The sequence below is a fragment of the Cuculus canorus genome, chromosome 3 (assembly GCF_017976375.1).
Source record: "Cuculus canorus isolate bCucCan1 chromosome 3, bCucCan1.pri, whole genome shotgun sequence".
In the NCBI taxonomy this organism is placed as follows: Eukaryota; Metazoa; Chordata; class Aves; order Cuculiformes; family Cuculidae; genus Cuculus; species Cuculus canorus.
The window spans coordinates 10,852,022-10,867,123 of NC_071403.1; the positions used below are offsets into that span (position 1 = coordinate 10,852,022).

General features: G+C 38.0%; 1 protein-coding gene across 7 annotated transcripts in view; it reads right to left on the reverse strand.

Annotated features, from left to right (window-relative positions):
- The window catches only part of KHDRBS2 (KH RNA binding domain containing, signal transduction associated 2), a 382,051-nt gene that overhangs the window by 131,238 nt on the left and 235,711 nt on the right, over positions 1-15,102 (reverse strand). For all 7 annotated transcript variants that reach the window (XR_008449307.1, XR_008449306.1, XR_008449303.1 and 4 more), the window contains exons 5-6: positions 13,867-13,994; positions 10,663-10,858 (exon numbers count right to left, since the gene is read on the reverse strand). Coding sequence is in view for 1 of the 7 variants with exons in the window: in XM_054063510.1 (XP_053919485.1) it covers positions 10,663-10,858; positions 13,867-13,994 (324 nt within the window). In the remaining 6 variants the exon portion in view is untranslated. The remainder of the gene's footprint in view (positions 1-10,662; positions 10,859-13,866; positions 13,995-15,102) is intronic.

Consider the following 15,102-nt stretch of genomic DNA (forward strand, 5'->3'; position numbering starts at 1 on the left):
AAAGAAAACCAAAAATATTAAAATACTTCAGTACAGTACACGAATTTATATATTGCCTCGAAATAAGACTCACTTTTGGTATATCTCATTGATCTTTTTGATTTAACTTCAGCTTTCTAAAAATTCGGATGTCTGAAGCTGCGAGGGAGTACAGTAAGAGATGACAATCAGAGACTGGAAAATCCAAAGAAAAAATAGCAGGATAGGAGATTTATAACCTTAGAGTTGCTATATCTCCATTCAGACTTAAAGAATTTGCATCTCACAGATATGTGATGATGAAAAGAATTGGTGGTAGTCTATTATCTAAAGGATTGTTAATATTTTCACTATAGAAATTCACTAATTGGCCCAGAAGAGCTGGAGAAGGACTACACGAACATCAAGGCTACAGCTAATGCATCTTGAGAGGAACTGATATGAACTCTACTCGGACAGATACCCTGATTTATATTAAAATATAAATATATTTAAATGCAGTTTTACTGTATTGCATAGGGTAATATTGGGGTATGTTTGCAAGAGTGTCCTCGGGATAGTAATGTATTCTTATGATACTAATATATAAGAAGTATTCAACTAATATATAAGAAGTATTCACTTATCTCATTTCGCTTAACAAACATTGCACTCTTTATGATCTCAGATGTTGCACTCCACAGATTTTCACACCATACCAAGAGCTACAAAGCAACAGCAGGTTGTCACAGAGAGCTATTAGTTGTCTATGAGTAACAGCACTTATAATGACTGCAGAAGCTATTTAAATGCAGGCAGCAATAATTTCATGAGGAAAAAACCCAGGTCTGTATGAAGAAAGAACATTTTTCATCTCTAGACTTCTAGTTTATTGTCCTGGAGCCATTACACTGCATCTCCCTCTTCTAGCAATTGCTACACTCTCTTAAGGGCCCTATAGGTCCAACTCAAGGTACTGTGTTCCATAATAAGATAAATTTTCTCAAGATTATTTTGCCACAGTTTGAAGAGGGACACTAAGACTTCACCTTCAATAAAATACAATCGATCTCATTGGTTTAAAAATAAGCATATATGAGAACAACATTGACCTGCTTATCTGACAAAGAGGTACTCATATGAATTTCCCAGTCGCTTTAATACCACCATTGCTAAAGAAGTTAAAGATGGAAAAAAAAAATGAGTACTTCATCCAGTCCATTTGATTATATAAAGAAAGCTAATCTTTTAAATATTTGCTAGTATCTTTATCCTATCTGCATTTACTTGTGATATTTATATTTTTTTTCCAAAAGTGTTTTATTAAAAAAGAAAATACATGCTTTAAATTTTTTTAGTTGACCCTTTGGACTGATTCCTTGCCCATTTGCTCATGCACATTGCTGCCTGCAGAGGAAGTCTGCACCACATAAAGTCCTTATAAACAGACACGCTGGAAGGCATGGACCTCATTTTTCTGTGCTATAGCTATAGCTAATATATACGAATACCCATACCAGAATGTAAACGTGTATCTCGATATATAAGCAAAGATTTACTGGAAATGCTAAGGCAGTTGGATAGTCATAAACTCTCCTCCTTCCAGAAGCAGTAGATAATGGGACATTCACTTACTGCCTCTGGGAAGCAATTGCTGCCGTGTGTCTGCAGATGGGCTGCATCAAAGGCGCGGATGAGCCAACTTTGTCTATAATGATATACACATAGGGGATATATATGCATTCCTATGTGTATGAAAATTTAAGCTCATGTATACATTTGAGCTGCCCTTAAATACTGAGAAAGAACCAGCATGCTGCTTCTGCACCCAAATAGATAATTCATCTAGGACAAACCTTTTTATTCCTATGTATAAATGAAATTCAGAGTTGCAAATGCACTGAATATAAGGGGGGGAATTATAGGCATGCAGTAGTGCTTTTCAGGCCTTTTATTATACCAAATACAAATCCTGTTTTACCATTATCCTGAGTAACCATTAAGTGTATGAATAGAGGCAACTGGTTGAAAGGCCTGTCAGACAGAGAATGAGACAGAACTGCACTCTGTAATGTTTGTCTTTGATTTTAGGTGCACTTGCTAAATATGTATCTCTGCATTTCCATGCAGAAGTATTTTTTGCAAGATGACAATGTCACAAATGTACCGAAAAGCACACAGATGAATTCTGATAAAAGCTTCCTGCAACTGGAGGCATTTTTTAGGTACGTGCCCTTAACATTTCAGTAAAACTATAATACGTTTTGGAACAATCAATAAAAGTTCTCAATTAATATAAAATGGTTGCAATATTAATAAAGCTCACGTTTTAGCTACAGTGAAAATTCTAATAAATAAAGATAACACAAACCAGAAGTAGTCTTACTTGGAATCCACTACAATAAAGAACACTCTAGCTATCTACTACAATAAAAAGTCACTAATCTGAGTTTACCAAAAGGTTAGGCTGAAAAATATATCAATAAGACTGGCACATTGAAGGCATTGCTGGTGTGATAACACTAAGATCCATGGCATCTTATCACCCAGAGTCTTTCCTGAAATCAGATCTCAAGGCTCCTGTAACTGCCGGGCACAGCTTAAGTCTCTGCATTTACCAGTCTGCAAGAAATAACAGTCTGAGCTGAACTTTTCTCATTACCACTGAATTTACATGTGTGCCTGGCTCCCTGGGAGCTCACTAGTCATGATGAACCTGGCAGTCCAAAATTATTTAACTTTTTAGTACCTTGTTGGACTAAAGCTGGACAGGAAACTTTGAGAATTGAAAGAGAAAACCCAAGCTTTGCATTGGAGCTGAAGGCACACATTAGCTGAATTCTCAAAAACTCTATTTAAATTGGACTTTCCCCAAGTCTTTTGACAGTGATCCTCTAAGTTTGCATGAGTTTGTACAAAAAAAATATAAATTTATAACTCACCTTTTCAGCCTGTCATAAAATGGATAATATGGGTGAAGATGCAGTCACATGAAAACATTTACTCTGAGAATGCTATGGAGTTATTTTGTACCAATCAAGACTGTTCTCCATCAGATAAATAACCAAGTGACAAGCTGTGACAGATCTAAGTGACATTAGACGAGTATTTTTGGTAACAGGCTCCTGAACAATCACACTGCTTAACGATCAAATGGTGCATTGCTTGATGCAGACAAATTCTGTCTCTATGGAGAACATTGCATATATTTTTTATGTGGGATCTTCTGAATATAACCACATACACGATGAATATTTAAGAACCATATGAAGGCTAGATGATCAGTTGAGAGATGCCCTTCACTTAGATCTCTATATAACAAATATAAATATTTATTAGGTTGTAGTTGTATTAACATCATGTATAATACTAAAACATGTACAGCTGCATCAGCATTTTCTTCTATACTCTGTCTAGCATAGAAAATAATTTCAAACTGAAAACTTGATAACAAATGTCAAGGAGAGAATTATTTTTGCAAAGTAAGGAGAGCATGAAGAGTACGACAGAAGTGCTTAGCCTCCACAAAATCTTTCTGAAGCATTTATAAGTAGATGTTAGAGTTTTATGCATTTTATGAGTAATGTTTAGCCCATAGAATAACTATGATTATTACAATCAAATCAAAACAAATCAAGAAAACAATAAAAGAAAGTCTGCTTTAGAGCATGTTGTCATTTTGTGAGAAATTCATAGCAGTGATGAGTCTGAAAGCAGTATTCACTTTTATTTATGCATTGGTCTCAGGACGGTTCCTTTGGTTTCATGGGGCAAGACTTACTTATTCAGATATCATCTATAAGAATAAGGCCCAAACTATAGTTTGCACAGGTAAGCAAAAACTCCAGAACTGCAGACCCAGACATTGATGGTTTAATGCTGACTGTAGCTTTTGTTCTTAGAAAAACATTAAAAAGTTGCTACTACTTTAATTCTGTATTTATGTTGCTGGATTTTTTCACCATAAATATATTTATACTACTGACAGACCAAATTCTCCAAAGTGTGAACTTTTCCACACTAACAGAAAAATTCACTCTTCATGGACTTTGTCAGACCATCATTCACAGTATTATTCTAAAGCTCAATAGTGTCTTTCAGATAATATAAACATTATCCTGTTTATCGCTATTATGGTAAAAATAAAATTTGATTTTTCAAGCCACAGGGTTGTAAGTTGAATATAGCTTAACTCTTTTTCTAAATGCCTTGGGCATAAATAGGTAATCAATCATATTTAATCAATATGTTGTTCAGCCATGCAGATTCCCATGTCTATAATTCCAGCTTTATTCAAATGCTCTTTAGTCTCAGTACATTCTTCATTGATTTTTTTTCACCCAAAAGAGGCACAGAAATAAATAAGTGGTACATCTTAAAACTTGGAAATACTGATTTAGAAAAAAAGGGGAAATAAACTCTCTTGACTGTTATTATATTCAATAAACTTAAATCTTTGAATGTTTGGAACAAATCTTCTTAATTGTCCAGGCCTCACTCTCACTGAGAATATCCTACTGGGTTTATAGGACTTAAAAAGTAGCAGAATCAAGTAACAATTGTTCATTTCAACATGCTCATTAAAGCACTAACATGGGTGCAAACATGGTATGAAGAGGAATTGCAGGTTTTTTATACAGTATCCATCTACAATTGGAAGGAGCAGATAGAATGGATTTAAAAGACTGCGAGTTCTAGTTAAAAATTTTAAACAAAGCCTCCTCAACCACAATTTTGGGCATCACAGCCACATGTAAATGTTGATTATTCTTTTTGAAATGTGACAGTGTGACAAAATGCCTCTTATTGTCAGTCTTTTCATTGTCTAGGTTGGCACTGAATGAACACGAGCCTAGTTTTTTCATCTTGTTTGAAAACTATTGAAAAATGTAAATAACCATTGAGCTTAGAATAAACAGTTGAATGTGGCATTTGCATTCATTTTAAATAGCTTGAAATGAAAAGAAGAGCAGCATGACATTAAAAGTACAATCTATCTTATTGTGCGGTTCTTTTCCAGTGACTTTCTAAAAGCATTGCTCTTCACTTATTCCAGAAGATAACAAGAAGCTTCATTTGGCTGGTTTGATCAGTGAAATGAGAGGCAAGAAAGGATATTTGCATTTAAAATTGCTCTTTAATCTGGCTGTCCTCGACCTAGGAGCTGTACCAGCCTCTCAGTGTCTCGACCGACTGTCCTATTTCATGCAAATTATATATTTCTTTGTAAATATAAGAAGCTCATCTAAGTATTCATATTAAGATGACTGACCTTCTGTGCAAAAGTCTCCTCTCCAATCTAGGAGAAAAAAATGAAAGTCTAAGTAAAATATGAAAGCAATGTGTATTTCAGTCCCAAATTTATTCTGTTATAGTAATTCTTCGCATCTGTGGCAAGGGAACAAGCGGTAAGTCACTTCCAGACTCACATTAGATGTCTTAGCAAAGCTCACCATGGCTCTCAAAAAATATAAAGAAAAACACCACTGCACAGCTCATTACTAGCGTCTGATTTAGAAGGCAAAACCACAGCTCCAGATTCAAATGACTTCCCAAACAGGATCTGAAAGCAATGGTATTTTTGGCTTCTATTTGAGTTAAGCACCCTTCAAACATTTAGCTTTACTCTTGAGTGAAAAAGTCTGGATGCTCAGATTAAAATATATTGTGTTGAACATTGGCCTGATTGCCGCAATAGGATGTTCCTTCTGGCAGAAGATCTGCTCAAGCACTCCTCACTCTTCACTTCTGTATAAATCATGAACCTCAATCAGTCATGACTATTGCCTGTTTCATAAGTTGCCAAAAAGACCTCAGCCTTTAAAATTGCTTATTCTTTTTGAGAAAAGATTTCAGAAGTGTCCCCTCAATCTTTAGAGGTGACACAAGTCTTAATTTCCCTTACTGTATTTCAAGTAGATGATAAAAGTAGACGTCCAACCATTGAATCTTAACTTTTGAAATGAAGAAAATGGCAGAAAATAAATCTTACTATTGTACTTGTCAATAAAAGTGATGATGCAAGACTTAATATTTGAGCTCATTTTCATTTACAATCTCCTATCTCGGTGCACTGACACAGAAACACAGTAAGATCCGTTGACGATACATCAGCTGTATAAACTGAAAAAGCTAATACCTCAAACCACAACTGCACAAGATCTAAATTTAAAAAAGGCAATTAAAATGCAATTCCAGTACTGTTGCCTCTACCGAAACATCTCTGCCCAATGCAATGTAGGCTATGAGCATAATTTACGAAACTAATTTGATAAATCCCAAACACCATCTTGTCATTATATCTAACTGAGGAGCCTGCCGGTATTGCTGCCTCCCAACCATCCTTTGCAGGCTCTTCAGCATCCTCCTGAAAAGTTTCCTACGGAGCCATGGCTGCCAGCTGGTCAGAATCACAGAATCATTAAGATTGGAAAAGATCTTTAAGATCATTGAATCCGAAGTCCAAGCATAAACCTAACACTGCCAGGACCACTACTAAAGCCGCATCCCTAAGCACCACATCTACATGTCTTTTAAAAACTTCCAGGGATGGCAACTCCACCACTTCCCTGAACAACCTGTTCCAATGCTTGACAAGCCTTTCAGTGAAGAAGTATTTCGTAATACCTAGTTTAAACCTCCTCTGGAACAACTTGAAGCCATTTCTTCTTGTCCTATCACTCGTTACTTGAGAGAAGACACCAACACTCAACATGCTACAGCCTCCTTCCAGTACTTTCAGTCCTTTCAGACTCCTAGTCCTAGAAAGCGACAAGGTATCCCCTCAGCCTCCTTTTCTCCAGACTTGGAACTGTAGGAATGGGAACAACCCCATTTCCCTCAGCTGCCTCTTATAAGACTTGTGCTCCAGACCTTTCACAAGCTTCGTTGCCCTCCTCTGGACACAATCCAGCAACCCAAAATCCTTGTAATGAGAGGCCCAACACAGTATTCAAGGTGCAGCTTCACCAAGGTCGAGTACAGGGGACAATCACTTTCCTAGTCCTGCTGGCCACATTATTTGATGCAAGCCAGGATGCTGTTGGCCTTCTTGGCCACCTGGGCACACTGCTGTCTCATAGTCAGCTGGCTATCGACCAGCATCCTGAGGTCCTTCTCTGCTGGGCAGCTTTTCAGACACTCTTCCCCAAGCCTGTAGCATTGCATGGGGTTGTTGCAACCCAAGTGCAGGACTCAACACTTTGCCTTGTTGAATCTCATACAATCAGCCTCAGTCCATCAATCCAGACCGTCCAGATCCCTCTATGGAGCCTTCCTACCTTTAAGCAGAGCGACACTCCTGCCCAATTTGATGTTATCTGCTAACTTACTAAGAGAGCACTTGATAACCTCATCCAGATCATTGATAAAGATATCAAACACAATTGCCTCAACACAGAGTCCTGAGGAACACCACTTGTGACCAGCTGCCAACTAGATTTAATTCCGCTCACCACAAGTCTTTGGGTTGTGGCATGTATAGCTACACATGGAAAGAAGAAATAACCAATAATTCAAATTAATTTGTGTACTGCATCTGTGGAAGGAGTAGGAGTATGATCCATAACACACTTAATGAGGAACCACACTGTGGTTTTCAGTAAAAAAAAAAAAAAAAGAAACACAACAGAACCTGAGGCCCAGAAGGCTGTTTTTGAATGAAGTTTTGAATCATTTTCAGCAGCTAGGGACATGGCCATCTTCAGTGTGGCTGTGTTTGTGGATCAGAGGTGTAAAATTATACCTCAAAGAGCAATGACAAAAGGCTAAATTCAGCTTTGTGAAAGAAGCTTCTTCTGAGGGTGGTTCACAATGACCACCTCAAGATTCTGCTTTGAACTGCACTTTTGCGACCTCTCCTTCAGCAGAAAAGGAGCTTGTACGGATTGGTCACACTGAACTAAGGACAGTCACTTTGAACAGCAACCTTATTCATCAGGTTAGAAACCCAGGACCACCTCTCTGATCCCAGAAGATGCACAGCAGCTGTTAGTTAAGCTCTCCATCAAAATTCACACAAAATGAGCTGGTTTTAAAGAGGAAAATTCATGTACTAACTATTTCTTTCCTTTCATGCATATCTTCTTCTGTACCACCTCTTCCTGTGGGTCACCTTCTGAAGCTCCTCTGAGATACTATCTATGCTGCATCTATCTGTTCCAAAAGCAAGTAAGAAAAAGGTGTGAGGTGTGACACTTCTTTTCCCTCCCCAGCCCTCTCCTTTTCTTAAGTTGTTCCAAGGTAATTTCCTCTTGGTTGGGCTTGACATCAAAAGGTTGAATGTGAATATATTCACCACAATGACAAAACTTAACTTTTCTTGAGAAATCTTTAGACATTTGCTGCTATGGACTCTCACGAGAGCCATAAGGAAACCTGAGAATATTTAGATATTGGACAATTAGAACTGATCCAAACTTTTAAATGCTTATCCAAACCAATTTGAACAGTTGGATGTTTCAAGGTCAAACAGTCAATACAATCTCTGATTACTAGTACTGAGCAAACAGGTAAAGATTTTCTGTTTTAGGAAATGCTGTTTAAACATTTTAAAAAATCTGCTGCAGCCATTCTATTCTATTTCTTGAGTTCACTTTCAGCTCAGCATTCAAATGACTATATTTTATTAGAGCAAAGAAAAATCAAAAATATGGATAGTCACAATCAATGATATTGCATTCATGTGCACACCTAATCAAACCAATGGTGCTTGCATATAGCAGGCAAAAAATTGGAGTGAAATACTGTAGTCAAAAATGAAAAATATAAACACATAAAGAAATTGTAACATGTTTGTGAGTTGCCTACCAGCAGAAAATGAGACAAAGTAAATTGGATAAATTATTCATTATAAATTAATTTTCATCTCTAGGATTCAGTGTGAAAGAATACAATCCCACATGACATTTGTTGCTGGCCAAGAAATAGATTCACTTGCTTTTAGTATTCTGTCAAATACGTGACGTAGCAGTTTATTTGGAAAGAAAAACGTGTTGATTATTTCCTGCAAAATTAAAAATATTTTAGTTTAATTATTATCTCAGTCCACAAGATACCAAGTTTACTTACAAGGTTTTGCAAGATAGCAAGAGATTTTTCATTGCAAACTGGTGGATAAGAGCAAGTCAGGGGAAGCCCGCATATTCCCAGCTCTGGAATATAGATTTTGGATGGGCATGGGAGACAGAAAGATCTCCAGATCATCAGAATTTTTCCTACAAGGCAAGATGTTTCTTGCTGCTATCTAAGTAGGCAAAATAGAAACACACATTTGGTTGTTTCTGTTGGAATAGTCTATTACAAACTGAAACAATTCCTTTACTTATATTTTGTGCTCCTGAGAGTGTAGGCTTTTCAAAACAACGTGGAATTGGCTGAATGCTTTCCTAACATTGATAATCCAACTACATCAACTTCTCCTTCTGTTTTCCATATATTTAACATCCAGTAAAAGCATAAGAAGTGTTCTCTGAAAAAATGTTTAATCCTCTAGGACATTTATCAGTTCTGTAAATGAAAAAAAAAACAAACCCACAAGTCTTAATTTATAATTTAATCTAACATTACAAGGGTTCTGTTTTGAAATTTGTCACTTATAGATTAGGAAGTGATGCAGTTATGCACAGAACTGGACGGTCTCACACATTTTGACACTAACAGAAAATATACTATCTATCAAGGATGGGAATATTTTTTAGATTCTGTTTTTAGCACGACTTTTATCTCTTTTAATTTTTATTTTGCATTTATTTATGGCGGGGGGGGGGTTGGAACTAGATGATCTTTAAGGTCCTCTCCAACACAAAGCATTCTATGATAGAATAGAATTCTATGATACAGATGGTTGAGTAAAGGTTTACCAACTAAGACTAATTTCTATTTCGATTTCCTTTCTTCTGTTCTAGGAAGACCTTTAATTGAATAAAACTGCATTTTCTCAATTACACTGTATCTTCTCAATTGTTCTCCTAGTGACAGGATTATGGAGGAGATGGAATGTTCATCTTACCCTTGGATTTGCCACAGCTGGAAAAAGTCAGACCTCATATTTGATGGTACTTTCTCCTCAACTTGGATACCTGTTGTTATGGTGATTGTTCCAGGAGGGAACATTAATGAGGATGACTTGAAAGCTTTGATGTTTACAAGCATAATTATTTTTAACACCTCATAAGAAAAGGTGAGAGTTAGTACTGCTCCTCGCTAAATATGCATCATTGTGTGAACTTTCATGAAAACCACATGAATTTCTATTTGTTATATATCTGTAACACAATGTTGAATACAAATATACATGTATACATTTATATGTAATAAAAAGGATTCAGAAGAACAAACAAAAAAAACCCTTATTTTCTTACACAGGATATAATCCGTTATTCCTATGAACTTGCCTACAATAATGAGCGACTTTCAGTTACAATATAATCTTTAGAATATGTGCGTTGCTCTTTAGTGACTCCCTGAGAGCTCACCAGCATGTCCCTCTCATATCCAAAGCTAAACTGTGAACAATTCTACAGACCCACACTACTCAAAACACAAGTCAGTGGACACTGTGCATCACCCAGACTGTAATGCAGCACCAGGAGGTAAGAAGCAGAGACAGAAGAGTTATTGGCCTAGAGACTTCCAATTCAGATGTACTTGATGTTTGCCACACAGTTTGCTTTCCATCTGTTATGAATGTACGTGTTTACTTACGTATTCTTCATAGGCTTCGTGTGCAGGTGGTGGGGGTGGTCTGTAGCCTGGGACAGCCGGGGCGCCCCTTGCTCGAGGGGTGGGCACCCCCCTCGCCACTGGTGGGACTGGAAGGGCTCCACGGGTCACTGGTGCTCCTCTGGGTGCTTGGGCACCTCGTCCAGGCAGAGGCGGAGGAATTGCACCCCCACGTCCCCTGTGGGGAACAGAAAGGAATGATTACTTCAGTGTGTATGGCAAGGGAGGACATGCGAGTGTCACTCCATTTACATACTATAAATAGTTATGTAATTTAAAGTATTGTGTAACTCTGGGGTTTCGGCAGCAACAATGTTAGGCACTTTTAGGCAGTATCTCAGGCAGAACTCATATTATGGAAAGGCATTATTTTTAAGCCATCCAATGCATTTTACACCTGATCTTCTTGCTGCTTGTACTAATGAAATTCTAGATTATCATAACTCAGAGTTGCAGAGCTACTCTAGACTAGATCTAGAGGAAGAAGAAAGAGAGGAACATTTTTTGTTGCTCTCAAACTCTTTTACAAGAGCAATCACCACTCTCATTCTTGTATTTATTGGTGGATGGGAGAAACCGATTGGCAGAAGATGATGTATGATGGCAGAAACTTGCAAGGCAAAGTAAAGCAAGAGTATAAAAGAAGAGTTAAGAACTTTTTTTCCTGTCTAATTTAGTTCAGCACAAAGGAAGGGTAGTGTGGGATTCTACATTCCCCCATTGTGCAGAGAGAACACAGTGCATACAGACAAGCACAGAGAGGTACAGAATCCTCCTGTTTATTTATACTATATCCACCTTGCTGTACTAACTGGTAAGTGGTGAGAAGCTGTTACTGGTTAAAAGGAGGTTTCTGTTAACTATACTGTATAACAGATTAGAAGAGCAATATTTCAGTGAACCAATCTGTGAGTTTTGTTCCGGAGCACTATGCTCCGGAGTGTGCTGTCCTTTCTGAAGACTGCAAGTGCCAAGTACACCATGTGTGACATGCAGATCCAGAGTTGTGCATGGATCTCAGGTCTGCCACGGCAGTATGAGCTCTGTCTTGTTTGCAGCTAAGAGAATCAAACCCACAGTGCTAGCTTGTTCGTTCACTACTTTGTTACAAGTTTCAGTAGCCAATTTTAGATTCACAGAATGGTAGAATGGATTGCATTGGAAGGGACCTTCAAAGATCCTCTAGTCCAAAACCCTCTGCCTTGGGCAGAGACATCTTTCACTACGACAAGTTGCTCAAAGCCCTGCCCAGCTTGCCCTTTTACACTTCCAATGACAGACATCCACAACTTCTTTGGGAAACTTGTTCCAGGGTCTGACCACCCTCTTCAAAACCAATCTCTTCCCTATGTCCAAACTAAACCTATCCTCTTTCAGTTTAAAACTCATGACCCTATCCTGTCTTTGGTGAAAAGTCTCTCTCTGTCTTTACATATGGAAGGTCTGCAAGAAAGTCTCCCCAGTGCCTTTTCTTCTCCAGGCTTAACAACCTCATCTCTCAGCTTTTCTTCATGGACAGGCGTTCTAGCCCTCTGACTGGACTTCTCCAACTGGTCCAAGTCTTTCCTGTGCTGAGGCCTCCAGAGCTGAACGCAGTACTCCAGGTAGAGTCTCACCAGAGCAGAGTAGAGGGGCAGAATCCCCTCCCTCGCCCTGCTGGCCAGGCTTCTTTTGATGCAGCCCAGGACATGGCTGCCCTTCTGGGCTGTGAGTATACATTGCTAGCTCAAGGTGACCTTTTCATCTGCCAGCATCCCTAAGTCCTTCACTGCAGGGCTGCTCTCAATCCCTTTATCCCCCAGTCTGTTCTGACAATAGTGATACCCTGGAGCAGGACCTTTCTCGTGGCCTTGTTAAACTTCATGAGGTTCACATGGGCCCACTTCTCAAGTCTGTTGATCTTCTTCTGGATGGTGTTCCTTCCCTCAGGTGTATAAACTGCACCACCATACATATAATTATGCTATTAGCATAAATTGTTAGCATAACTGTTTAACTTAAAATACTTAATTTGCATATTCTCCTGGGATTTCTGGCTGGTGAACAGGGAAAGCATCCAAGATCCTGTATCTGTCCATCTGATCCAATCATCCAGGTATTTTGCAGGAAGTGGAGGCCAGAATTCCACTGGTTATGCTTTGAACCAAATTTAAAAGCTGCCAGTCTCTTGCAGTGATGTTCTGAACATCATTATTAAGTCATGTCCTTCAGAGATCTTAGGAGTAAGGAGGACCGGTTTCTAAGCCGAAAAAGAATTTGAGTGGAAGATGGTCAGGAATGATAAGTGTAAAAATTCCTATGCATGTGCATCATACTACTGATGAAAGATTCTGTTCAAGAAGAACTGAGGGAAAACATGATAGACACCTTCGGGGAGGTGGAAAGGGTCATAGGCAAGATCAGCCAGTTAAATTATCAAAGAACAACTACTCTCTTAGCATAAAACAAGGTACTTCCATATCCTATTTCCTCCAAAACAAAAGTGGATTTCTTAGGACCCATCATGAAATGATCTCTATAGATGTCTAGAAGTAGCTAGGTAACTTAGATGCTTGAGGTAATAAATTTCTCAAAGGTTCACAGTGAAAAATGAGTCTGAAAGAGTGTATTAAGATTATACACTGGCCTTATGAACAAGCAAAGGTATTTGTTTCCTATATATGAAATAATACTTGGAAAAAAATCAGGAAACATTCACATACCAATGTTTTTAGATGATGCCAATGAAATTCATATAAAATTGATACAACAAATAACATACAATGCAATATTTATTATAGATATAACATGTGTACAAAAAACCCGTAATTATTTGGCAAATGAAGTTCCATTCAGACTATGTAGCCTTTTCTGACTATACTATGTTATTGACCACTGATTTGATGGTGTTGACCAAACCAATTCTGTCCCAGCATAACAATATTCTTTCCTACAAATCCCCTTTCACTGGCTTCATAATCTATTCTCTGACTTGTTCTTTGATACTTGCATGCCATACACTGTAGCCTGTGAAACACAGATCAAAAAGTCTGGCACACCATAGACCACACAAGTTATCAGAAGAAAAACATGTTGGTTTACTGATCATGATGTATGTGTATGTGACTTTATTTTTTTAAACTACGTGTAGTTTACCATTGTTTAAACTTTCTAAAGCTATGAGCATAATAGTTCACGTTACCACACCTTGAAGGAGCCACAGGTGGCACACGGATCCCTCTTCCTCGAATGCCCCGTCCACGTGCTGAATCCTCAGAACCATTCAAATATGACAGTTCTCTCAGCTGCTCCTGACGAATTTCATCATTATAATCCTGAAATGCAAGAGGTAAAACTTACTGAAACTTTCTATCTTGGCTGAGCTGCCAAACTACCTGGAACAGAAAGTACATGGACAGTATTTGGCTGAACTGCTCTGAATTATCAACTGCATGCTGAAAAAACATTCAGTGGGAATGGACAACTACCTATAATATGTGGACAGACAAATATATATGGGTAGTTAAGGTAGCCATAAAGACCATATATGCACAAAATACAACACACAAGGCACAGAAGTCATAAACACAAAGCAGACACCAAGAACATATCTGTACACTCGATGTAAAATGGACTTCCACATACAAAAGATATCAATATCAAACAACTTGAAATTAGATAAAATATGCAATTTATAAACATTTCATATGTTTTGGCAGACATCCCTGGTTACTCTAATGCATTTAAAACACAAATTCCACCTTACATTGGACCTTAGCACGCAAAATTTACTCCAGAGTCACTTAATTGGATTACTTAATCCAATACCGACGAGCATCACTGAATGTAGCCATTAGTTACTCTGTATATCCACTGAAAAACTTCTGAAAGGAGCACTCTCCTTAAGACTCATACATAACAAAGCTATGTTTACAATATAAAATTGTTAAATAATACAAAATAGGCTCATTCTAAGACTGGAGGGTATCAACTCTAGCACTGCAGGCTTCTGCTGGTTCAGTAAACGGAACATTGGATGAATTTCCCTTACTTACTGATATAAAATACATAACATCATAACATTGGGAAATTTTTACTTATTTCACAACTTTTCTCTCAATCAGAAGCTTTTTTATTTTTCTCTTCAGCTTCCTTCCTTTTGTATTCAGCTCTTTCCCTGCTGATCGCAGTTAAAAGAGCCCACTGCAGTAGCCGTCTTGCTGGCAGCAGAACTGTGTGACAGATAATTGGTGTTTCAAGCCAGAAAGATTGAATGGCATTGACTGTCATGTAAGGGTCTGAAACTGCTACAGTGGCTGCTGCTTTTCGGGTGGGTGACTGTCCAGGGCACATTACAAGCTGACACCTCTTTTAGCCAAGTTAAAGACCAAGTGAACAGTGAGATGGAACCAGGGCTTTTCTTGTTCCTTCTCCTTCCTGACG